The 27,009-nt window shown below is 41.1% G+C and overlaps 1 protein-coding gene and 1 long non-coding RNA gene across 5 annotated transcripts in view; both read left to right on the top strand.

The window, feature by feature from the left end:
- GTF2IRD1 (GTF2I repeat domain containing 1) overlaps positions 1-27,009 on the top strand; it is a 132,719-nt gene that overhangs the window by 63,664 nt on the left and 42,046 nt on the right. For 3 of the 4 annotated variants that reach the window (XM_040336699.1, XM_040336698.1, XM_040336697.1), the window contains exons 3-11: positions 2,026-2,167; positions 4,265-4,411; positions 13,594-13,777; positions 14,659-14,954; positions 19,438-19,527; positions 20,884-20,967; positions 24,514-24,697; positions 24,786-24,811; positions 26,547-26,652. In XM_040336699.1, coding sequence (XP_040192633.1) covers positions 2,026-2,167; positions 4,265-4,411; positions 13,594-13,777; positions 14,659-14,954; positions 19,438-19,527; positions 20,884-20,967; positions 24,514-24,697; positions 24,786-24,811; positions 26,547-26,652 — 1,259 coding nt within the window. The remainder of the gene's footprint in view (positions 1-2,025; positions 2,168-4,264; positions 4,412-13,593; positions 13,778-14,658; positions 14,955-19,437; positions 19,528-20,883; positions 20,968-24,513; positions 24,698-24,785; positions 24,812-26,546; positions 26,653-27,009) is intronic. The other variant, XM_040336700.1, reaches the window with a different exon arrangement.
- On the top strand, positions 4,446-7,202 carry LOC120926596. The gene is made up of 2 exons (XR_005746961.1): positions 4,446-6,296; positions 7,166-7,202. It is a non-coding gene; the product is annotated as an uncharacterized LOC120926596 (long non-coding RNA).

Genomic DNA, 27,009 nt, shown 5'->3' with positions numbered 1-27,009 from the left:
TAATTCTGTATTTATATATTCACTTGTGGTGATTTTCAAGCGTAATGGCATGAATTTGTCTAATGTTTATTTCATGAATTTGCTGTCTTCGTATTTATTCAGTGTGATAAGGTATTTATTGACTTGCAGTCATCTAACACAGCACGGTTTATGCAAATATTTTGTAGTTAGAGTGATATATCCTAAGGTGTTTGTAACTTTAGAAATTATATTTTTGTTTGAACTGATTTTGCACTAGCACACTTCTCTTGGTTGCGGCTATGTCTCTGGGACAAAAATGAAAATGAATTTCCCCAATGGGACAGAGGGAGAAAAAATTACTCCAACCAAAACTGAACAAATAAAAGTTTTGGTTATACATGCACTTAAACTGCAGTGTAATCTGCTGCAGAAACATCCAGGAACTGGCTGTTCTGTCTGATATGGCATGCGCAGGAGTGACAAAATCGTGGCTCTCACATCGCTGGAGCCCACAAACCCAGAAGAAAGGCCGGGGGAAGATGTCAACCCTCTCAGCGGTGACCGGGCTCCACTGGAAGGGCTTTGTTTTAAGGTAAGTATTTCATATTGTGCTAGTATGCGATGCATGAACATTAATGGCATCCCAGTCTTAGTCCGTAGCGTTTGATATTAAGTTGGGCCACCCTTTGCAGCTATAACAGCTTCAACTCTTGTGGGAAGGCTGTCCATAAGGTTTAGGAGTGTGTCTATGGGAATGTTTGACCATTCTTCCAGAAGCGCATTTGTGATGACAGGCACTGATGATAGACGAGAAGGCCTGGCTCACAGTCTCTGCTCTAATTTATCTCAAAGGTGTTCTATGGGGTTGAAGTCAGGACTCTGTGCTCATCCATACTACATTGCCGAAAGTATTGGGCCACCTCTCCAAATCATTTGGTGGAGGGGGGATTATGGTGTGGGGTTATTTTTCAGGGGTTGGGCTTGGCCTCTTAGTTCCAATGAAGGGAACTCTTAAGGCATCAGCATGCCAAGACATTTTGAACAATTTCATGCTCCCAACTTTGTGGGAACAGTTTGGGGATGGCCCCTTCCTGTTCCAACATGACAGCGCACCAGTGCACACAGCAAGGTCCATAAAGACATAGATGAGCGAGTTTGGGGTGGAGGAACCTAGACTGGCCTGGACAGAGTCCTGACCTCAACATGATAAAACACCTTTAGGATGAATTAGAGCGGAGACCGTGAGCAGGCCTTCTCGTCCAACATCAGTACCTGACATCACAAATGCGCATCTATAAGAATGGCCAAACATTTCCAAAGACACACTCCTAAACCTTGTGGACAGCCTTCCCAGAAGAGTTAAAGTTTTTATAGTTGCAAAGGGTGGGCCAGCTCAATATTGAACCCTACGGACTAAGACTGGGATGCCATAAAATTTCATGTGCATGTAAAAGCCGGCGTCCCAATACATTTTGGCAATATAGTCTATTTATTTCAATTGTTTTGTATGAAGTTTCACCTTTAACAGGACTAACGCTGTCAACAATGCTTATTGGGTTAACTTGATAAATAAAAGGTTATATCAAAATACAAAATTCCTCAAAGGCTCCAAAGTCCCTGAAAGGCTATATTGGTTTGTCTGTGTTCCCTGCTCCACCTCCACTGAGCCCTGTGGTGACCGTGGTTTTAATTTATTTTAGTTTGAAACAATTTGTAAGTGATAATACAGATGCTGCTTTAGAGTTTAGTTAAAAAAAAAAAAAAAAAAAAAACAATGTAAACGAGTTTAGTTAAAAAAAAAGAAACAAAAAAACAATGTAAACATCAAGGACTCCACTATACTTACACATGTGGCATGAGAATCCAAGTCACTTATGCACTTTCCTAGGCAAGAACATAATTGTAGAAAGCAATGAGAATTTCACTCAGACCAAACACTTTTTGTTTTAAAATAAGGGCATATTTTTCTATGTCTGCAGTAAACCTACATTTGAATCTAGCTTAGTCCCAGGCTAGCTTTAGCAATATCTAATAATTACAATGGTCTTTTTTCTTTCTTTTTAGTGCACTGCACTCTCCAAACTGAATGCTGAAGTAGCCTGCATCGCGGTTCATGAAGAAAATTCATTTATCCTTGGGACTGAAAAAGGGAAATCCTTTTTAAACTCCAGAAAAGAGCTTCGGACAGATTTCCAACGGTTCTGTTGTAAGTTGCTTTTACAAAGAATAAAACACTAAGTAGTCTTAAAAATGCCTCCCTGCTACTTATGCTGACTAATCTGTCTAAAAAAAAAATGTATATACTTACCCTGAAGAAGCAAATGTTTGGCGAAACATGTAAGGAGTACTGACATGTAACCTTATTAGGCCGTCAATACCTTGGCCAGTATTAAATGTATATTATTGCTCTATTTGTTTTTATGCACCAATGAACTTATTGTATGTCATAAATATTTTTGAAATAAACATTATATAATATAATTTTTTGAGTATCATTTATCATCTCTATTGTTTAGGCACCGCACCGCTATAATCCCAATTCCCTATACCTTTTCTTGTTCTAAAGACGCTGCTTGCAGAACTTTTTTCCTGTCCTGCAAGTGCACCGCCCCAGTGTGAAAGCACGTGGGCTTTCACACCGGGGGTTGCAGAAGAGGCAGTTTACAAGCGCTTTTCAGGTGCTATTTTTAGTGCAAAAATGCCTGTAAAATGCCTCCATGTGAAAGTGGACTAAGTGTATTTTTAAATAGTCTGTGTCTGTGTCTGTGTCTCAACTAGATGTATCCAACCTTTCTATTCATTCTAATGCCTAGTACACACGAGTGGAGTGGGATTTCCAAATTCAGTCGGAAATCCCGAGGGGAAAGCCGAGAGCATGCTCTCTACTTTTCCCCCGTACAGACGATCGGTTTTCCCGTCGGGAAAACTCCGATGAGAGCTTTTCCTTGGGAATCCCGACCGTGTTTTATGCTCCATCTGAGTTTTTTCCCACATGAACACTGCCAAAAATGGCCGGTTTTTGCTAAACACGGCCGGTTTTTCTGATGGATAAAAGTCAGTTGGGAAACCCTCCGGGGAAAAAAGAGAACAGGTTGTCTTTTCTTGTCCGGACGATTTTGGCAGTTTTCCCGTCGTAAAAACTGCGAGGGAGCATACACACGACCGGGATTCCTGGCCAAAAATGGGCACGCTTGTTCTGTTGATGCCTATTTAAGAAAGAAATTTCTCTCACTTTGTAGAGATTTCCTGTCCCTTCCTGTTGTATCTCTCAACAGCAAAAAGCAGTTTTAATCAGTTTTAATCCCAGCAGTTTTAATCCCTCCCTACTATATGAAAAACATAAAATAAAGTTTTGGCGTTGCATACAGTTTAAATCAGACCTTTAGTCCTATGTTTTTGGAATACAGCACCAAACACATTCATTATGTGTAATTCTGTATATCCTATTACCTGCAGGTAGCTGCTTGTTCTTGTAAAATCTTCCCCTCAGTGCCTCCTTCATAGCTGCCTGAGAAGATATCTTCTCATGAGATTCCAATCTTCTGCCAATACTAGTCTGAAAAGTTGGGCCACTCGCCTACCCCCCTTCTACCCTCTTGGCCATTTGGAGATTTTGTACTACTATTCTCCTGCAATGCATTGCATTCTGTGAATGTGCAGGGGAGATCCTGTCATTTAAAGCGGTTGTAAACCGCTGACATTATAAAAAAAAACGTACCATAGAATGAAGCCCTACTGAGACGGCTGACATCTTCCCCTCTGTGTTACTTCCGGAATCGCAGGCTCCAGGCACTGAGCCACGATAACATCACTCCCCTGTATGCCATCGGCTGCTTGCACTCTGAATATCTCCTAAACTGTGCAAGTTCAGGAGATATTTACAATAAGGCTTACCTGTAGGTAAAAGTGGTGTAACAGAGTTTCCAACCACTTTAACTGCTTCTCATTCATAATAGTAATTGGGAAGTAATTAGGCAGGCAGGCAGTGGTGGCTGGCAACTCTCACAGTGCTGTAAAAAATTGTCCCTCAGAGCAATCTCTGGTGGGTACAAAAAAGTTGTAGAGTAGGAGATTTTTGCCAAAAAAAGCAGCCTGCTTGTAAAAGAATATGCATCATTACACGTAATGAATGTGTTTGGTGCTGTATCATAAAAAAATATACTAAACTTTAGCTTAAAAAAACTTTATTTTTCCTGCATTATACATGCCCAGAATAGACAACTAAATTTTTTTGCTAGATCTGCTCAGTTGTCACCAAATTTTTACTTACTAATCAAGTTGGTTTGTTTATTGATTTTTGCAGTGAATGCCCTCAGAAAGGAGCAGGAGAATGATGTCCAAAGGAGAAGCAGGGACTGTGCCTGGAATGCCCATCGAGTTTCGCCTGGACCCAGCTCTGATATTTTCCTTCTCAGAAAGATGGTGGAAGAGATCTTTGATGTGCTTTACAGTAAGAAGAAAATGTGACAACTTTCTCAGTAAATAAGAGAAAAAATGTATACAATTTTACATGTCTCTGACTGATTCCAAAATGGCATTTTCTACAGTGAAGTTTATCTTTCAATAATTTTTATTCAACAAGAGCAGAGGACAAAAAACAACAACACATACATCTTGTGTCGAATATACAGAAGGTATTAAGGACAGCCATATAAAAAATGCAAATCTAGGGTCCCATGACATATAGACAGGAAGTTACACCTTGCGCATAACAATACAAGATACAATGCGCTAAAATAGTATAGCTCTCTAGCGCCAGGGGTCTCAAACATATAGGTACACCTAACCAAGACTTCAAAGGGTTAGTACCCAAAAACAGAAAACCAGCATATTTCACAACAAAAAAATCCTTGGGCCCCCACCAGTGAGCAGTACCTTATCATGAAAGTATGGTATACACAAGAAAACCAGTAAAAGAAGCAAAGAAGAGAAAGGAAAGAAAGCAAACAGAACAGAAAAGAGAAGAAGACCTATGTTCTCAATTGCGACGTGCAATCATTGCCTGAGAAGATGTAATGGAGACATTCAAATAAACAGCCCTCGGTTCCCAGATTTGTTCAAATTGATGCTGCTTATCATTGATACTAGCAATTTTCTCATGGAGCATAATCCAGGAGAGTTTATGCGTCATCCTCTGCAATGACACTGAAGGTAATTTCCAGGCTTCCGCTATCGTGATTTTAGCAGATAAAAGGATAAAGAACACTCGCCTCAGAAAAGAGCGGGGAATTCTTGGTGGAAATTCATTCAGCAATGCTATTTGAGGCAGTTGCAATAAGAGGAGACCACTCCCATGACAAAGCATGGAAAAGACCTTGTTCCAGAATCTTCGGAAGCAGTCTGAAGAGGTATTTGTGTACATCTTAGCAAGGTAAGAGGGAGCCAAATACCTTCTAGTCACAACCTTTAGATTGACTTCTATCAAGGAGATGTTCAAAATCACCCTGAAGCAGGCTTGAAATCGAGAAGATCCAGACCAAGATCCCTCTCCCATGCTAGCATATACGGTAACTTATGGGAAGAGGCAAGCAACAGTCTATATATATCGCAGAGATGCCTCCCTGCAAACCCAAACCCTAAGTACATCACTGTTCATATCGTCAAGGTGGGGGGATCAGGTGTTCGGAGCTGAAGAGAATGCAAAAAGTGTGAAATTTGATAAAAAACATTTAACTGTTCAGTCTATAGTGACATTTTATGGTAAAATATATACTATAAAGTCAACGGGATGTACAGTATATTGTCTAGCTGAAGAAAGCGTGAAGATGCTTTTCTGTAACATATAAGGACAGTTGTAGATCATAGAGTAACTAACTGTAAGACCACATATTAAAAAATTATAGACATGTAACTAACACTCCAAGATGACCACACGATCATCTTGCACTGTGTTAAGAATACAATTATCCTGAGTCTAGGTCCACTGTAAAACAGATCCTGGATATAAATGTAAGGTCCTGTTACTACTTAGCCCCCAACCCCACATTAAAAATCGAAGGTTTAAGGTGTTTGCTACTTTTTTAAATACTTGGGGTGCATTTTTACTTTTATTTTATTTTTTTTTTTTTATACATTCATAGTCTGGGGAACGGGCACAGTAATAAGTAGACTTTTAGAAGCTCGTACCAGCAGGGAAGAAATTTTCAGAACAGGATTAGCAATATTTTAATTTTCCTAGTATGCTTGAATACATAAATAGAAATTGAATACATTTTTAGGATCTTGTAGCAGGATTTGGTTTTGCGTGATTTTTGTAAGGATAAATATATCTGCTTAATGTCAATCTTCAGATGCAATTGTCTTAGCACTGTGGACATTACCTTAAAGAAATGTTAGTTAACCTCCCTGGCGGTCTTCCCGAGACTGACACGGGGTTAGATTTTCTTGCTACTATCGGTAACCCCGTGTCAGTCACGGGCTTGCCTCGCTAGATCCACAGGCACTTTTTACTTACCTTGTCCCTGGATCCAGCGATGCCACCGCGCTGTGTGAGCGAGCGGGACCTCGCTCGATTCACATAGTGCCTCCGTGTGACGCCGATCTCCGTTCCCTGCGACGTTACGACGCACGGGGACGGAGAACGGCGCCAAATTCAAAAACGTAAACAAACACTATACACACAGTATACTGTAATCTTATAGATTACAGTACTGTATGTAAAAAAAACACACACCCCCTGTCCCTAGTGGTCTGCCCAGTGTCCTGCATGTCATTTTATATAATAAAAACCTTTTTTTCTCCCTGCAAACTGTAGATTGTCCATAGCAACCAAAAGTGTCCCTTTATGTCAAAAATAGTTTTAGATCAGCTAAAAAACAGCGATAATAAATTATAATCACTTGCAGAATTGTGCGATAGCGATTTGTGGGGAAATTCGTCATAAAAAAATAAAAGTAATGACAGCGACAATTCTGCAACTGAGCAAATTTCAGTGATTTTGATTTGATTACATTATTGAATAATTTTTATTATAATTATATTATTATTTGTTATAATTATTTATAATTATTTATTATATTATAATTTATAATTTTGTTTTTAAAAAAATGTAATACACGGGATGCCTATTAGAATCTTGTTTGGTCAGATTTAAGTGAGTTATTTCTAAAAATTACAGACCTACAATATAAAACGCCAAATTTCCTTGCAAATAATGGTACCGCTTTTAGCATGTTTTTTCTGAAAGAATCATACCGCCAGGGAGGTTAAAAAAACTATAATGTATTTACATTCTGTAATAAGATAAAAGTGGACAGAGCTGAATAATAAAACAATTAACTATAATTATTATATAGATTAAGATAAGTTGTCTAATGTTCCATGCATATATTATAGAGCATTAAAGGGTAGCTCATCTTTAAAAAAGTACTCTATACAGTCCATGAACATTCCATAATTTCAAACTAATCAGTTTTTGAAAATATCCATGTATGCTCCTAACATAACTGTAGGCCTTCTGTGCATGGAGTGAACCCTGCCCCAAATACTTCTAATATTTTTTACTGCTCCGTCCTCTTACCTGAGGCGGACCAGCTGTTAGGATAAGTGCCCCTTAGCAGTACTGGAAAGCGCATTTCTTCTTCTGAGCCTTGTGAACTTTTCTGAGCAGTGGGGCTGCAGTGGCACAAAGAGCGTTGCAGCCTGAGGTCATCCGTGGCGACAAGATATATTGCTGCACATGTCTGGGCTCAGAAGGACGGTGTTCGCTCCTGTACCACTAGGGGGCACTCGTCCTAATGGCTGGTTCATCCTAGAAAAAAGGACAGGACCAAGCTGTGAAAAATATCAGGAGTGTTTGGGGCAGGCTGGATTTCATTCACAAATGATCACCAGGTATGGGAGGAGCAGAAATTTATATTTCTCATACGGTCATGGACGGACACAGCACCAATCTTGACTTGTGAGTATTAACCTTCTATTAGGAGATAGACTAGGCAGAAAACAGCATGTTAGTGTTTAAACGCATCAAAAAACTGTACAATACCACCCAGGGGGCGGTCCCTCTAGGTACAACCCCTCTCACTGCATGCAGCAGCTCAGTTTTTTCTGCCTAGCATAGGAGAAGGACATGGCTCCCTATGGGCCCATGGGTCCTGGAGATTTATTTTTTATTTTTGATCCTGAGATCTGCTATCAACTGCCGACTGGGTGACAGGCTGGACATCAGATCCTTGTAGCCCCCCCCAGTTTTGGCCATCAAGTGTGTGTCGACCTTTTAGCTACACACTGGGTCGTCCACGACATGCCCTGTTGCTCCAGGGGTGGCCAGTGAGCTCTATGCTCAAGGGCAAACATATGACCAGGCTTTATGTCCATGTCACAGTGTGCCAGGCCGACAGCCATGCCGTAACCACGCGGACGTTGGGTCTGTCAGGAATGCCTTCAGCTAGTTCACGCAAGACGGGTAAGTAGCAGTCCTCCTGCTCCGGCAGGGTGGTACGGCTGGGCATTCCCGGGGAAGTCGATAGAGGCTTCCACCCTGTCTTTCCTCTCTCCCTTCCTCCCCTCCTCCCTAGGCTCTGGGAAGCTAGGGTGGCTTCATGTAACGGGGATCCACCTGGATGGGGCTCCATCCTATGGCTGGGGGCTGCACAGTGAGTCCGCTATCCTGGGGGTGCTATCCGCTCGTTATGTGTGGGGGGGCCTCCTTAGGGGACCCGGGTGTTCACTGCCTACTGTGTGTGTTTTCTCTCACTACTTGCGGCCGGCGGCCATTTTGGTGGTGTTCGGCGCTATTGTTTGTATCTGCGCTCGGCAGCCATTTTCCTGTAGTCCGCGCACTCCGTTTACAGAGCGGCGGGTCAGCGGCCATTTTGGAGGGTGTTTTTGCCTCTAGTGGTCATGTCGGCGCGAACAGCTACAGCACACTTCTGAGGGACACGCCTTAGGAGGGTGGCGGTGCCTTCCGGGTGGTGAGTCCTCTGGGGGGCCCCTCGTTTTTTTCTCTGCGGCAGCTAGGAGGGTGGTCCGTGTATCTTGCCTTACGTTGCTAGGGGTGTCAGGCGAGTGGGTCAGCATGGTGTCGGAAGCAGACACCTCTTCCACAGACATACCTGTCTGGTGCCCCTGCGGTATCTGTGGATGCTATGTCGGCGGTCCTGTGTAGGCTTTTGTTTCCAGGGAGGAAGCGGCGCGTGGGCAAAAGGGGGGTAAGAAACGCCACCTCCCCCCGCCATCTTCCAGGGACAACTCTGACACAGAGTCAGGCCCAACTACTGCTCCCAGCACTGGTTCTGATGTGTCAGAGGATGCAGACTTTGACCGTTTGGACAGTGAGGATGGCTCTGGGTCAGGGTCCGTGCATGATAGGGCACTTGTAGGAGCACTTATCACTGCAGTGCTGGATACTCTGAAAATTGTGGATATGGCGGAGGGGCTCCTGCCTTTAAGGACCCCACAGACAGGAGGGCTGAGTCTGTGGCCCACTCCCTGTTCACGGTGGTGGGGTCAGCAGTGCGGCCTGTTGTGGCCGACACTTACTGAATGGGCAAACATGTTACACCATGGGTTAAAAGATCATCACGTTCCCCTGGAATGTGTGGAACTGGCCGACCAGTGGGTACAGGGCCTTAAATTTGTCTGCGACCAGCCTTGAGTACGATTCCCTTGCTCTCCAGAGCCTCGGTCTATGTGGTGGTGTTGCGCCGCCTGATCTGGCTAAAGTGTTGGCCCACGGACCAATCTTCTAAGAAGGCCCTGGTGGATTTACCTTTTAAGGGCGAATGGCTTTTTGGAGCCTCTCTAGATGACATTATCAAAGATGCCACAGGAGGTAAGAGCACTCTGCTCCCGCAATCAAGTAAGGGTAAGGAGCCACGCCGTAGGCAGGGGCCCTCCTTTACCGCTCACAAGCGTTTTTTTTCCTCCGCCTGGCGCTGCAGGTAAGCGATCCCAAGCCGCTAAGGCACCTGCTGAAGAACAAAAGCGTCCCTGGTTTCACAATCCTGCAGACAAATCTGCGCCTGCATGAAAGTCTGCCCCCACCCGACACTCAGGTGGGGGGCCGTCTTCGTGAATTTGCGGCTCGGTGGACGTCTCTACTCTCCAACCGGGGGGTTTGCGAAGTAGTTTCCTCATGGTACAAGATAGAGTTTCTCTCTTGCCCACCAAACAGATTTTTTCCCTTCAACCTCCAGCTTCCTCCGAGTTGTCGGGAGGCCCTGTTTGGGGCAGTTCAGGATCTGCTGGTGCATGGGGTGATCGTACTTGTCCCATTACAGGAAAGGTTTCAGGGATTTTACTCAAATCAGTTTTTTTATGTGTTTAACCACTTCAATACACGGCACTTTCACCCCCTTCCTGCCCAAGCAATTTATCAGCTTTCAGCGCTGTCACACTTTGAATAACAATTGCGCAGTCATGCAACACTGTACCCAAATGAAATATAATTTTTTCCCCAAAAATAGAGCTTTCTATTGATGGTATTTGATCACCTCTGCGGTTTTTATTTCTTGCGCTATAAACAAAAGAAGAGGGTCATGTTTGAAAAAAACACAATATTTTTTACTTTTTGCTACAATAAATATCCATTTTTTATTTAAACAATTTTTTTCCTCAGTTTTGGCCGATACATATTCTTCTACATATTTTTGGTATAAAAAATCACAATAAGCGTATATTTATTGGTTTGCGCAAAAGTTATAGCGGCTACAAAACAGGGGATAGATTTATAGCATTTTTATTTTTTTACTAGTAATGGCGATCAGCGATTTTTATTGTGACTGCAGCGGACACATCGGACACTTTTGACACATTTTTGGGACCATTCACATTTATACAGCGATCCCTGCTATAAAAATGCATTGATTACTGTATAAATATGACTGGCAGGGAAGGGGTTAACACTAGGGGGGCGATAAAGGGGTTAATGTGTTCCCTAGGGAGTGATTCTTACTGTGAGGGGAGGGGACTGACTTGGGGGAGGTGACCGATCTATGTCCCTATGTACAAGGGACACACCATCGGTCTCCTCTCCCTGACAGGACGTGGATCTCTGTGTTTACACACAGAGATCCACGGTCCTGCTCAGTTACTGGGCAATCGCGCATGCCCGGCGGCTGCCGGGCACGCGCATCGGGTCCCCAGTGATGCGCGGGCGCGTGCCCGTGCCCCCTAGTGGCTTTGGAAGGTGCGACGTCATATGATGTCCACCCAGAACAACAGGATCTTTGTCCCACCGTCATTTGACGGCGGGCGGTAGAGAACTGGTTAAACACTAACATGCTGTTTTCTGCCTAGTCTATATCCTAATAGAAGGCTAATGTCCACAAGTCAAGATTGGTGCCGTGTCTGTCCATGAACTCAGAGAAAATTATTTTACGGTGAGTACAAAAAATACAATTTTTTTTTAAATCAGATTAGTTTAACCACTTAAGACCCAGACTATTATGCAGGTAAAGGACCTGGGCAGTTTTTGCGATTCGGCACGGCGTCGCTTTACCTGACAATTGCGCGGTCGAGCAACGTAGCTCCCAAACAAAATTGGGGTCCCTTTTTCCCACAAATAGAGCTTTCTTTTGGTTGTATTTGATCACCTCTGCGGTTTTTTTTTTTTGCACTATAAACAAAAATAGAGCGACAATTTTGAAAAAAAAACAATATTTTTTACTTTTTGCTATAATAAATATCCCCAGAAAATATATTAAAAAAAAAATTTCCCCTCAGTTTAAGCCGATACGTATTCTTCTACTTATTTTTGTTAAAAAAAATCGCAATAAGCGTTTATTGATTAGTTTGCGCAAAAGTTATAGCGTTTACAAAATAGGGGATAGTTTTATGGCATTTTTTTAAATATTTTTTTACTAGTAATGTCGGCGATCAGCGTTTTTTTTTCGTGACTGCGACATTATGGCGGACACATCGGACACTTATGACACAATTTTGGGATCATTGTCATTTTCACAGCGAAAAGTGCTTTAAAAATGCACTGATTACTGTGAAAATGACAATGGCAGTGAAGGGGTTAACCACTAGGTGGCACTAAGGGGTTAAGTGTACCCTAAGGGAGTGATTCTTACTGTAGGGGGGCGTGGCTGTAGGCGTGACGTCACTGATCGTCGTTCCCTTTATCAGGGAACAGATGATTGGTGACACTGCCACACAGAAGAACGGGGAAGGTGTGTTTACACACACCTCTCCCCGTTCTTCAGCTCCTGTGACCCGACCGCGGGATAGCAGCGATCGGGTCGGCGGGCGCGGTGACGGAGCTTCGGACCGGGTCGCGCGCGTGACCCACGGCTGGGCTTTTTAAAGAGGACGTACAGGTACGTGCCTGTGCCCAGCCGTGCCATTCTGTCGACGTATGTGTACAGGAGGCGGTCCTTAAGTGGTTAACATTTTGCAATAGTGTTCATGAATTGCATAGAGTATATTTTTTAAAGGTGAACTAATCCTTTAAAGTGATTCTAAAGTCTGACAGTAGTGCTACATCTAAATGATGGGGCACACCAACAGGTATTGAGCCACATGGGACATGGTTTAATATTTTATTAATAAATACCTTTTTTCCTCTACTAAAATGCAGGTCTCCCGACTTTATGTATTTTTATTCTTCAGCATGGCCCGGGCTGGGGGTGGAGCTAAGCCTGAGTGGGTCACAAATTCGGTGACGCACCCCCCCCCACACACACACACTATGCAAAGCAGAATGGAGCTGTCAGTCTAGGACAGGGATAAGCAATTAGCGGACCTCCAGCTGTTGCAAAACTACAAGTCCCATCATGCCTCTGCCTCTGGGTGTCATGCTTGTGGCTATCAGAGTCTATGCCTCATGGGACTTGTAGCTCTGGAACGGCTGGAGGTCCGCTAATTGCATATGCCTGGTCTAGGATCTGTTCTGTCTTAGATTCCAATTCACTTTGCACAGCCAGGGGAGGGCCTAAAAAAAGCTGAGGTGACATCACAGGATATGTGACCCGCTCAGGCTTAGCCCTGCCCCCAACCCTGGTTTTCCTTTTCAGTAAGCCCATGTAAAGAAACTGCTTACATACTTTGAAAGAGGGGAGCATGCACAGTGTGGTAGCAATGGTGCAGGGGCTCTGTGAGCCTGCAGATGGTTGCCACCACACTACTGGGTGCCCCTGTAATTAAACTAATAAATAACTAATAAACAAATTATTAGGAAGAGATTTATTATTATTTACTTATATATATTTTTTGTTTAGTGACACATTAAATATTGTAAGATGACTCAATACTCATGGGAACCCCATATCATACAAGCTGGGCAGTAATGTGAGATATGATGTGTGTGTGTTATTAAAGTAATTTCTATGTAAAAATGTTGTTACCACTGTTTGTACACCTACAGATATTTTGTTATGGTGCTAAGAAGTCTTAATAAAATAATATAAAATATTTATTCTGATTAAAAAAATGTTTTCTACTGTAACAATGTAAGACAGTGCCCAATGTTTGCATACAGATAGCTATGACAGATGCTGAATCTAACAAAATCTTTGACATTTTAATTTGATATTATAATGATTAGTGTAACCTAATATCAACAGGCCATATTTTCAGTTTAACGATGTTCTTGTTGATCTATTTATTTCCCCACTATTGTAGCTCTTAAAAGTAGATGTAGCTTGGGATGTTGTACTAAAATAATAATTGTCTTTTTTTTTTTTTTAGGTGAGGCCTTGGGATTTTCGAATGTTGTTCCTGTGCCATATGATAAAATTATAAATGATCCCGAGTCGTTAGTGGTGCTTGGCTTTCCAGATGGGATCCATTTACAAAAGCCTTCTGAATATAGCCTAAAAAGCCTGATGCTCATTCTAGAGCATAGTCATCGTATCCAATTTAAACTGAAAAGGTAATTAGTAGTGAACACAAGAGCAATAAATAGCTGGGAGAAGTTTATTTAAAGTGTAACTTGCGATAAAAAAACATCAAGACCTTTTTATTTATTCATGGTCCACCTTTCCATGTCTGTACAATCAATTAAAATAAAGAAAAAGCCTGTGGGAAGAAAAATGTTAGTAAATATACTTAGCTTACCCCTAGCTTCCACCCACAGCGGCTGGGCAAGGGTGCAGTCACCAGCATTTTTGAAAGATTCTGAGAGACGGTTGAATATCCTGAATTCACTGCCCTTAAGTATGTTGTCTCGAGATTAGGGTACTCTCAGGTTATAAAACCTGGCAGGGATTTAACGGTTGTGGGCAAACACAGCTTTCTTTCCTTATAGTCTGCATTACATTTATTTTCCCATATGAACGTTCTGTAAAAACGAAATTTCCTGTCTTCTTTGTCTTAAATTTCCACAAATTCACTATGTGTGATATCATATCATATCATATTACATCATATCATCATGTAGCAATGGTACACTTGTTTTTCATAGTCATACCTAAAATAGGTAAGCTGTATAGTATTACATTACTATTTATTGGTAAGCTGACCTCTAACATTGTGGTGTAAGAAACCCATGATTTAGCTTGAAAGTAAGAGTTAAAAAAACTCTTGTGACCACTGTTGGTAGGTTATGTATGCACTACTCGAGCTGTGTTATTGGTCAGTTTACTGTCCAGTAATGAGAGACAATAATATGGTTTTCTTTAGAGGATTTCCGCCTGAAACTGTGTGAGCTGCCCACAAATCCAAACCTGGCTATGTGGGAATAGAGAAAAGTGTGTGGTAGTACTGTAATATATATTTGAATTATTTGTGTTATGCTACTTTTTTTCTATATAGAGCTCCTGAAGAACCAAACAGAGACCCAATGCCTTGTACAGATTTCAACTGCTCCCCTGTTGCCACAGCAAAAGTTGTTCCAGATGCAGGTGTAAATTCCAAAGTCTCTAAACCAACAAATCATGATAATCCATCCAGTGTACCAAACTTCATGTACAATGTCCCAATACCTAGCCAGCTTTGTATTGAATTGAAGCAGGAGGCCCACTCAAATATCCCTGGACTTAACCCTGTGAATGAGGTACCTACCCACCAGTCACCCGGAGAACAGAAGCAGGAGTTCCCAGAATGTTCTGGTGAGGACAATATCATATTTTTGGAAACAGTACATTTTTTAAATGACTTAAATGCTTACAGAGCAACATACTTTAAAGCTGTACTGCAGTCAAACATCGTAATACACAAATAAAATGCATCTAGGGAGCTGTTTCAGTCCTGAGATTTACACAGCCCCGTCATACTGCCAAGAGGAGGACACAACTTTCTCTTTGCAGTTAAAGAATGCAGTGGTGTCATAGCCTCTGGTTAAGGAGCAGCAGGAGATGATGAAGTCATCCCTCTGCCCAAAATATTTTTTCTTCCAACCAGCTTGCTCCTTGTCAACACATCTTTTTGTAGCTCGTATAACTCTGTGTTAAAATTCAAGTTTTTTTACTGGTTGCATACAAATATTTTTTTTATTTATTTATCATTATATAGCTGTATTCATTTGTGTCTTTTATTCTTGCCTGAAGTTTAGCTTTAAACAAGTGCAGATCAAATAACAATTCATATATGAAAAATGTCATTAAAAATTATAAGTCAGTATATATAAAAAATGTATCCCAAAAAATAAAGTGCAAATCACATTTAACAGTTCATATATGGAAAGTTCATCACAATCTTCAATAAAGTGCTTGATTGTGATATATAAAAAATGCTCGATGGGATGAAAGAATCAAAAGTAGTTTCTCCTGGTAAAGAGAAACACCCCAAAAAACACCCCCAGAAATATTTGACCCCTTTTCTCAAAATAGGTAAAAAATGCTTAAGGTAAGCGAATCCTCGGATAGGAACTGTATTTATTCCTCCCTCAATATCCTGGAAGTTTTAGCGCAGTGTAGACATAGAGGGCGTTTCTGTATCTTTAGTAACCTTATAGTCAAGGGGGAGACATGAAGAGTTTCCTCATAGTGTCGTTTTTAAAAAGTTTTATTCCAGTAATGTTAAAATTACAGTTACATTATAGCAAAAAAAACAAAAACAAGCATCAATGGAAATTCCAGGAACGCCAGTTTGTGTTCCAGAAAGCAGAAGTGGCGAGTTCCCGGAAAGTCTTTCCCTATGCATTTCATCAGCAAGCGCCTGACGTAATTAGGAGTCTGACTGGCCCCTGATAACGTCAGACGTTTGCTGATGAAACGCGTAGGGTGGGACATGCATTCTCCTAAGACATTAATTGAAACTGAGTAAGTGAGGAGTAAGCAGATTTACAGACAGTTTTCTGTGTGCCTAGTGTCCATTTTTCCTTCAGGCATATAACCATAGGTTGCCTAATTATCATCAAGCTGTTTCTCTTAAAGGACAATAAAGAAAACATGTTAAATTCTGAGCCAAATTACAGTATTAATAAAGGATGATATACTATGCAGTTACTAAGTATGAGTTTTAATGGAGAACTACATGCTGTTCTTGTGGTATGGAAGTTAGGTGAGGCACATACCTGAATAGATTATAAGATGTCTGCAGCCAATGCTTTCTATTTCTGATCAATCAAACAAACAGTGTAGAATATATTGTAAATAACACACATGGATACACAGGGGTTGATTTACTAAACAGGGGTTGATTTACTAAAACTGGAGAGTGTAAAATCTAGTGAAGCTGGGCATGTTAGCCAATCAGCTTTTAACTTCAGCGTGTTCAATTAAGCATTGACAAAAAAAATAAAAATAATTAAAGCTGATTCTATGTAGTGCTGCATCAGAGTTTGCACTTTCCAGTTTTAGTAAATCAACCCCAATGTTTTGTACATGTGATCTGTAGATACACAAATTTTACTTTAGTGGACAACAGAAATTAATATTTTTCATGTGTTTAATTTAGACTTCATCTATGGAAAATAGTTACATTGAGTCCTACTCCACCGACGCTTTATGAATTTATACATACAGTGCCTTGAAAAAGTATTCATACCCATTGAAATTTTCCACATTTTGTCATGTTGAAACTAAAAACATAAATTTATTTTATTGGTATTTTATGTGGCGCATAATTGTGAAGTGAAATGATAAATGGTTTTAAAGTTTTTTTTACAAATAAATATCTGAAAAGTGTGGCATGCAATTGTATTCAGCCCCCTTTACTCTGATACCCCTAACTAAAATCTACTGGAACCAATTGCCTTCAGAAGTAACCTAATTAGTAAATAGAGTCCACCAGTGTGTAATTTAATCTCGGTATAAATACAGTTGTTCTGTGAAGCCCTCAGAGCTTTGTTAGAGAACCTTAGTGAACAAATAGCATCATGAAGGCCAAGGAACACACCAGACAGGACAGGGATAAAGTTGTGGAGAAGTTTAAAGCAGGGTTAGGTTATAATTAAATATCCCAAGCTTTGAACATCTCACAGAGCACTATTCAATCCATCATCGGAAAATAGAAAGCGTATGCAAACCCACCAAGACATTGCCATCCACCTAAACTGACAAGCTGGGCATGGAGAGCATTATTCAGAGAAGCAGCCAAGAAACCCATGGTAACTCTAGAGGAGCTGCAGAGATCCACAGCTCAGGTGGCAGAATCTGTCTACAGAAAAACTATTATGCCCTGTACACACGATCGGTTCATCTGATGAAAACAGTCTGATGGATTTTTTCATCAGATATCCGATGAAGCTGACTTTCATCAGTCTTGCCTACACACCATCAGTTAAAAAAAACGATCGTGTCAGAACGCGGTGACGTAAAACACAACGACGTGCTGAGAAAAATGAAGTTCAATGCTTCCAAGCATGCGTCAACTTGATTCTGAGCATGCATGGATTTTTAACCAATGGACGTGCCTACAAACGATCGTTTTTTTCTAACGTTTTTTTAACCATCAGATCATTTTAAAACAAGTTCCTAGTTTTTTCACCGATGGATAAAAAAACGATGGGGCCCACAAACGATCGGTTCGTCTGATGAAAATGGTCGATTAGACCGTTTTCATCAGACGAACCGATCGTGTGTACGCGGCATTAGTCATGCAATCCACATATCTGGCTTTTATGGAAGAGTGACAAGAAGAATGTCATTGTTGAAAGAAAACCAATAAGCTATGTGTGGCGGAAAACTAAGGCCCCGTACACACAGTCGGACCGAACCGATGAGAATGAACCGAAGTTCAGTTTCATCGGACCAAACCGACCGTGTGTATAGGCCATCGGTCTGTTTTCCTTCGGTCCAAAATGTTAAAACATGCTTCAAAACCGAACCGATGGACCGCTGCACCGATCGGACCAAACCGATGGTTAGTACAGAAAAGCATCGGTTCAAAACCTGCGCATGCTCAGAATCAAGTCGACGCATGCTTGGAAGCATTGAACTTAGTTTTTTTCAGCACGTCGTGTGTTTTACGTTGCCGCGTTCTGACCCGATCGGATTTTGAACTGATGGTGTGTACACACATCAGACCATCAGGCCACTTCAGCGGTGAACCGATGAAAACGGTCCGTCGGACCATTCTCATCGGTTTTGTCCGACCGTGTGTACGGGGCCTAACACTGCACATCACCCTGAACACACCATGCCCACTGTGAAGCATGGTGGTGGCAGCATCATGTTGTGGGGATGCTTTTCTTCAGCAGGGACAGGAAAGCTGGGCAGAGTTGATGGGAAGATTGATGGAGCCAAATACAAGGCAATCATAGTAGAAAACCTGTCTGCAAAAGACTTGAGACTGGGGCGGAGGTTCACCTTCCAGCAGGACAACGACCCTAAACATACAGCCAGAGCTACAATGGAATGGTTTCAATCAAAGCATATTCATGTGTTAGAATGGCCCAATCAAAGCCCAGACCTAAATCCAATTGAGAATCTGTGGCAAGACTTGAAAATTGCTGTTCACAGACACTCTCCATCCAATCTGACAGAGCTTGAGATATTTTGCAAAGAAGAATGGGCAGAAAATGTCACTCTCTAGATGTACAAAGCTGGTAGAGACATATCCAAAAATACTGTAATATTAGCAAAAGGTGATTCTACAAAGTGAAGTGAACTGAATACAAATGTACGCATATTAAAAATAATAAAACCATTTATCATGTTCCTTCCACTTCACAATTATGTGTCACTTTGTGTCGGTCTATCACATATAATCCCATTAAAATACATTACAATTTTTGGTTGTAACATGCCAAAATGTGGGAAAAAAATTCAAGGCACTGTATAGATACCTTAATTTCCAATCACATTTTGGGTTAGTCACATGAAGTGGTCTGGTGAGTGATCATCTTCACTGAAAAGACTCTGATCTGTTAGAATACAAAACACTAATGTTATGTTTCAGAGAAGGTGCTGTATCTTCCAGTCATTTGTTCCAGTTTTCATGATATGCGGTTTGTAATTTTTGTTTTAGTTTTTTTGGCCTGCATTGTGATTATGCGAATAAACATGTCAATGGTGCCTGAACGCACTCATATTGTCCAAGTATTTTGAAATACAATACATGAGGTTGTATTTTAGTATTAATCTCACACTTTTAACATTTTCTGTCCTTTCTCTCTCTTATATAATTGTTTTGTATTTTTGTAATCAGTACCACAGTCTCCTGTACCTGGCAGCAGTCTCAGGCAAAATGTCCATGCCTCAAAACGTGTCCTTTTCTCAATAGTTCACGATAAAACAGGTAAGAGGGAAACAAAGCATAATATCAGGCAATGTTTATGTACATACACCCTCTTAGGCTTGGTTCACATTCACCCTCTTAAGCTTGGTTCACACCGTGGGACCCCAAGTCGCATTACCTGTGAAATCCCATGTTAGGCAATGAGAGCTGTCTTAAAGCACTACTGAAGTGCCATTGAGCCGTTGTATCTTAGGGCGTAAATTCGACGTGATTCTGAGCATGCGCGCGCATGCGCCGTTCGTTCAGCGCTTCATTTACATGGGGTCACGATTCGATTTAATACAACATGCCCACTACCTGCCTACTTTGAATTAGGCGGGCTTACGCCGGCCCATTTACGCTACGCCGCCGTAACTTAGGGAGCAAGTGCTTTGTGTATACTGTACTTGCCTCTCTATGTTATGTCGGCGTAGCGCATATGAGCTGCGCTACGCCCGCTTAAACATACGCCGATCTACGTGAATCTGGCCCATAGTGTTTAACTGTATTAAAATGGGTCTTTATAAAATAAAATTAATCACTATGACAGACCCCTGGGAGGGTCTCCCCTGGAGGTGAGCGCATAGTGTGACCTGTGGAGGGCACTTTAGTTTTTTTTTTTAGAGAAACACAAGATTTGCACTGAAGTTTATGGACTGGATTTTAGGATCACTTCTCTATGAGGACTATTTACAGTATCCATTTAAGATTGCTGAGTTGTTGTGGTTATTTCAACTGCATGTTACTTTTGAGTATATATAATAAATGGTTCACAAGTGTGTTATGTCACTATAAACTATAATGACCTTTTTTTTTTTACCTATTGCCACGTTTAAATTTGTTTGTTTCATTCATATTTAACAAGTGTTTGCATTATATGTAATTATTTGAGCTAGCTGGATAGGTAGCGCTTCACATTTTGAACATTACATTTGGGAACACAGTCAGTGTTAAGCAGCAACCTCGAGTATACTTGTTTTGTTTATTTATTTATTTACACATCACCCCACCCATAGTAGCACAGAAGTTTTACCACATTTTTCAGGGCCACCATAAAGGGTTTCATATTACCCAAATCTGGGCAGCCTCGGAAGCAGTTGGATGGGTACAATGGTAGACATTTTGCAATCTTAGCTGTGGAAAAATACCAACAAGACATAACTTTGAAGGAATTTTCAAAAGCCAGGACATTACGAGAGGATTTAAACAGGGCCTCCCACATTATACGCCAGTCGCCTGGCTGTGGATCACTTTTTGTTGTTGTTTTTTTATATATAATGCAGAATATAGAAATCGGCTATTTTTCTCAGTGTACTTGTATAAGTTGAATGGGTTTTTCTTTTAACATTTCTTCTCCATATATTCTTGTTTTGTTAGAGAAATGGGACAGCTTTATTAAGGAAACGGAGGATATCAATACCCTCAGGGAGTGTGTACAAATCCTGTTTAACAGCAGATATGGTGAGAGCTAATGCATTCCTACATTTGCCTTACAGTAAAAAATAAATTAAAACCTTAGAATGGAATGAAATCGTCTCTCAGATAAAGATAAAGGAACTCCCTCATTTTTTATTTTAAACTTCTTTGTTAAATATGCTTTTTTGATATTTGAATAAACAAACCTACATTTGAGTTTGGTTAGATTTTATATACATTTATGCAGAATATATTTTAGTCTCCTTCAAATATAAGTGAATTTACTATAGTAAGTAGTGTAGTAAGATTTATTTTTTTGAATTCTCATTGGCTACTCTAGGGTGCATATTTATAAGGCTACAGTCTTACAATCACCAAACCTTCACTGCAGGTGATTATTGTGGGTGCATGTGTTTTAAATGACAGTGATTGATTCACCAACAGTGAGGCTACTTTCACACTGAGGCGCTTTACAGACAATATAGTGCTAAAAATAGCTCCTGTAAAGTGCCTCTCCTGTCACTCCAGTGTGAAAGCTCGAGGGCTCTCGTACGCTTGCGGGACGTTAAAAAAAGTCCTGCAAGCAGTATTTTTGAGGAGCTTTAGGAGTGGTGTATACACCGCTTGAAATCAATGGGCAGTGCTGCCGAAGTGCGGCAGCGCCGCTTTGCGGGTGCTATAAACCCATTATTCGCCGCTAGCGGCGGTTAAAAGCGTCCCGGTAGCGGCCAAAAATCGCCTTTAAATCGTTGGTAAAGCGTCGCTAAAACTAGCAGCACTTTACCGCGGACGCCCCCGTGCCTCAGTGTGAAAGTGCCCTTAACCTCCCTGGCGGTATGATTCTTTCAGAAAAAAGGTGCTGAAAGCGATACCATTATTTGCAAGGAAATTTGGCGTTTTATACTGTAGGCCTGTAATTCTTAGGAATAACTCACTTAAATCTGACCAAACAAGAGTCTAGTAGGCATCCCGGGTATGAAATTTTTTTAAAAACAAAATTATAAATTATAATATAATAAATAATTATAAATAATTATAACAAATAATAACATAATTATAATAAAAATTATTCAATAATGTAATCAAATCAAAATCACTGAAATTTGCTCAGGTGCAGAATTGTTGCTGTCATTTTTTTATTTTTTTATGACGAATTTCCCCACAAATCGCTATCGCACAATTCTGCAAGTGATTATAATTTATTATCGCTGTTTTCTAGCTGCTCTAAAACTATTTTTGACATAAAGGGACACTTTTGGTTGTTATGGACAATCTACAGTTTGCAGGGAGAAAGAACAGTTTTTATTATATAAAAGTACATGTAGGGCACTGGACAGACCACTAGGGACAAGGGGGGTGTGTATTTTTTACATACAGTACTGTAATCTATAAGATTACAGTATACTGTATGTAATGTGTTTGTTTACGTTTTTGAATTTGGCGCTGTTCTCCGCTCCCGTGCGTCGTAACGTCGCAGGGAACGGAGATCGGCGGCACAGGAGGACGCTGTGTGGATCGAGCGAGGTCCCGCTCGCTCACACAGCGCGGTGGCATCGCTGGATCCAGGGACAAGGTAAGTAAACACTCCCTGTGGATCCAGCGAGGCGAGCCCGAGTCTGACTCAGGGTTACCGCTCGCAGCATGAAAATCTAACCCTGAGTCAGACTCGGGAATACCGCCAGGCAGGTTAATATTAGGTGCAAGTCCTATTTACTCTTTTCTAAATAGATCCCTAAGTGTAAAGTGAGGGCAAAATATACCAGTTATCAATTAAGTTCATTTCAGCTGTCACCAAAATATAATTGCTTTATGTTTCAACTGTCACCTTTTGTATCTTATCAAAGTACTAGAAAATAAAAAAAACTGACAACCTGGAATAAGGCAATGTTCCAAGAAAAAGGGGTTGGAACTGTGGAAAGAGGCTACATTGTGCGATATCATATCTTTAGATTTGTATGATTGAGTTTTATTACAACAGACATGGAGATGTGGTGGAAAGAAAAATAACTTGGATAATATCTGAACAGCTAATTTCTTGTGATTTCATGGATTTTAAATTGAGTGTAGCCAAACAAAATATCCATAGTTAAAGATTAATTCAAATATCTGTCTCGACTTGAGAAACTGCTCCCTCCAGGGGTGGAGTGGCTGAACAGAACCTAGTGTAGCAGCTGGCGGATGGTAGAGAAAGTCACAGAGTATATACGGAGGACTTGGCTGGCAGCTCACTTAGTGGTGGTTAGAGCCCTAAAAAGGGCAGAGGCACAGAATCTAAGATGTCTCTTGATCTTCACCAAAGCCATCTAACGGTGGAGATGTTGCACTGCAAGTAGTAAAAAGGTTGCAGTCCTCTGGCCCACCCAAGGGCCATACCAGCTGCTAGTAATAATCTCAAGTGAATCCAGCAGGCTGGTTGTACCCGAGTTGATTGATTGATTGATTAATTGAACTTGGTACATTCATCCTGCCCATACAGGGTTCAAATCCGGGCCAAGATTCGAACCGTCTATTGCCAGCCTGAGGCTGGCCATACATTATACTATTTTCTTGTACAATTTTCTTTTAGCTTTACCAAAACCATATAATATGAGGTCAAGTCTAAACACTTTCAATTTGTATGCAATCAGGCATATATGGTTGAAGGTAACTGAACAAGAAAATAGTATAATGTATGGCCAGCTTAAGAGACAAACAAGATGCTCAGACTAGGAGTGCACAGGTGCAGCCAACGAGGTTGGTTGACACTCACAGGGGAAGCAGACTCAGACTAGTGCAGAGAAACAAGTAACAAACTGAGTGAAGAGAGCCAAGGAGGGGAATGAAGATGGAATGAAGGTAGGAGTGTGCAAAGTGACAGAGCAGGAAACAGGCAGAGGGCAGAAGTCTGGAGGTGGGCTTGGGCACACTGGGAAGACGACAAGTGGGAGAAGTTGGAACGCTAGGGATAGTAACATTCAAAGAGGATGCAGGGGGGTCTGACTGCAAGCATGTGGACGTGTTGCTCGAACATTGAGCAATCCACGCACTAGACCTTTAAGGCCCCGTACACACGACCAAGTTTCTCTGCAGAATTCAGCCAGAAACTCGATCGGAGCTGGATTCTACCGAGAAACTCGGTCGTGTGTACACTTTTCAGCGAGGAAGCCGACGAGGAACTCGTCGGGCCAAATAGAGAACATGTTCTCTATTTCCTCGTTGTTCAATGAGGAAAGTCGGCCCGCCGAGATCCTCGGCGGCTTCAACACTGAACTCGACGAGGAACTCGATGTGTTTGGCACGTCGAGTTCCTCGGATGTGTGTACGGGGCCTAAGACAGCGCCCCCTCTGTGATTGGCTGGAAGCCTGCAGCTGCACACAGTGGCTGGAGCATGGAACAGGAGAGAGTGACAATACTCTTGTTAATGCTATAGACTTTGTCACATTTTCTCTTCTCCAGCTTTAAAAGTCATTTAAGTCACAGAAAACTCAAGCGCCAAAGATCAGCTGATGTATATTATGTCATTACAAGCGTGTAGTCACCTGTATTGATTATGGTTAGCAGCTAAAAGAAGTACTTGCTGTCATTCATGCATCATTTTTTCTCTGTTTTAGCTGAAGCTTTAGGCCTTGATCACATGGTGCCTGTGCCATACAGAAAGATTGCCTGCCACCCAGAAGCAGTAGAGATAATGGGAATACCCGATAAAATCCCTTTCAAGCGTCCATGTACTTATGGAGTGCCAAAACTCAAGCGAATCCTAGAAGAACGGCACAATGTTCATTTTAACATCAAAAGGTAATATACTGTAGGTAATTAACAGACATAATTGCGTGCTGCAGAGGTAACTGAACTTAATAAATATTTCTTTCTTTCCCTTGCTCAGTATGTTTGATCAGAGAATTTTTGAAGGTAAGTGTAGGTCTTTTTTTTTATTTTTTATGTCTATATATGTAAATCTGTTTACATCTACATAAAACATAATAAATCTGCTCATAAATAGATGTATAGCACATGCACTTTTAGGGCTTTAAAGGGGTAGAGAAAGGAAGCGCCACCTAAGTGCAGTATTAAAGAGGTTCTTTTAATGACACATTGTAAAAAACACACTTACAAGAAGGTAAGGAAAGAAGGCTCATCTGTAACATCCTGTAGTCCTCATCCCGGATCCATGGGCTGCTTTAGAAGTGAAGAAAGCAGATTGTGTGGAGTCTTCAGGCCTGTCCTGTGGCCTTCAGGATGTAGTCTGTTCCAGCCTCACAGGTCACGTGACAGGTCACGTGATTACTTCCCAGGAACACTTCCGGGAGGAGGGTCAAACAGGGAGAACAAAGGCTGATTGCCCAATCAGCATTTGTTCTCCCTGTTTGACCCTCCTCCCGGAAGTGTTCCTGGGAAGTAATCACGTGACCTGTCACGTGACCTGTGAGGCTGGAACAGACTACATCCTGAAGGCCACAGGACAGGCCTGAAGACTCCACACAATCTGCTTTCTTCACTTCTAAAGCAGCCCATGGATCCGGGATGAGGACTACAGGATGTTACAGATGAGCCTTCTTTCCTTACCTTCTTGTAAGTGTGTTTTTTACAATGTGTCATTAAAAGAACCTCTTTAATACTGCACTTAGGTGGCGCTTCCTTTCTCTACCCCTTTTTTGTTTACCACAGAGTCAGCTCTCTGAGGACAGCAGCCGCCATTGAACAGCCACATCACCTGCATTTTTAACCATTGAACTGCCTGTTACTACTATTTCCAATGGACTAATCACCATACTCCTACCCATATATGTACTTTGTATCTGCGCTGACAGTTACCTCTCCTATTGTACTTTTAGGGCTTTAATGCGTTTATATTAACACTGATGATACAGCATGTAGCAGCAAGGGCAGAACACACAACTAAATGGCATGAATGTAATTATCTTACAATTTCATTTATAAATACATTTCTTACAAATATATATATATTTAGGATCCTCAAAAACTGTAGAAAAAAAAAAAAGCTGATCAAGCAGTTTAGTTGTACTTAAACATACTAGAAACAATGTCCAGGACTACCATCTTTTAGTTTGCACATATACTGTGTACAGTGAGTATGTACATATCGCAATCACAGAATTATTAAAAGCATTATTGAACCTTTTGTGTACACTTTTTCTGAATGAAAATTTCTGAGTCACCCATGTGCTCTATAATGTAGTACATTTCTAGTGACTTGATTTATAAGACACACCATTTCCAGAAGCTGATTGTACAGAAGCCAGCGCATGGGGTAACCAAAATGTTCTGGACACAGCACACAAGGGCCAAATACTAAAATGAAGATTGAGTGGGCAGGGTTTGTGCCCTGAATAAACTTCCCCTCCATCTTTGTTTCAGTGTCTGTCCCTTCTGTTGAGTTTTGAAGGAAGCCATTGTGCTCCTTCCTATATAGTCTGGCCTGTATGAACAGGGGTGTCTACTAATGCAGGTTGGTAGCAATATACGGCTTTTTAGTAGTGGTGTACACAAATGAATTCTTCCTTTAGGCACATTTGACCAACAAGTCCATAGTTATTTTAGAAACAGCTAATATTTCTTGTACTGATGGCTTGTCACTTTGAAGTGTTAATGTTCTGAATGATACAACTGACATAACCATAACCAGGTGCTAAATTTACCAAAGAAACAATAAAGTCTGATTCCAACTCCCTGGGAGAAGAGGCTGGTTTTGATGTCCCGAAGAACGCAACCATGGATATGCTTGGGAGTAGGTAGGTATGAATTTTAGCCATTGATGTACATCTAGACCTAATGTTCAGTTTTCTTTTATGTAACACTGAAATATTTGGCATTTGGAACTTAAACTATAAAATATGCTATCAAATTGCAAAACTTCAAGAAATAGGGATTTTCAATGTGCCAAAATCAATACTCCCCAGTTGAACATTCAGAATTTATAAAAAAAAAAACACTTTTATTTTGTATACAAAACATTAAAAACAGCATAAAAGTATAATTGTTAAAACCATCCCATAAGAATGTGTGGCTTGTGCAATGATGCAGCGACTTCAGCTCTCCGTGTTTCACCAAGATATGGCTTCTTCAGGAGTCTTATGAATGTTGCATAA

Source organism: Rana temporaria, chromosome 2, assembly GCF_905171775.1.
Source record: "Rana temporaria chromosome 2, aRanTem1.1, whole genome shotgun sequence".
NCBI classification, from domain to species: Eukaryota; Metazoa; Chordata; class Amphibia; order Anura; family Ranidae; genus Rana; species Rana temporaria.
This window is presented reverse-complemented; position numbering and strand designations above follow the sequence as displayed.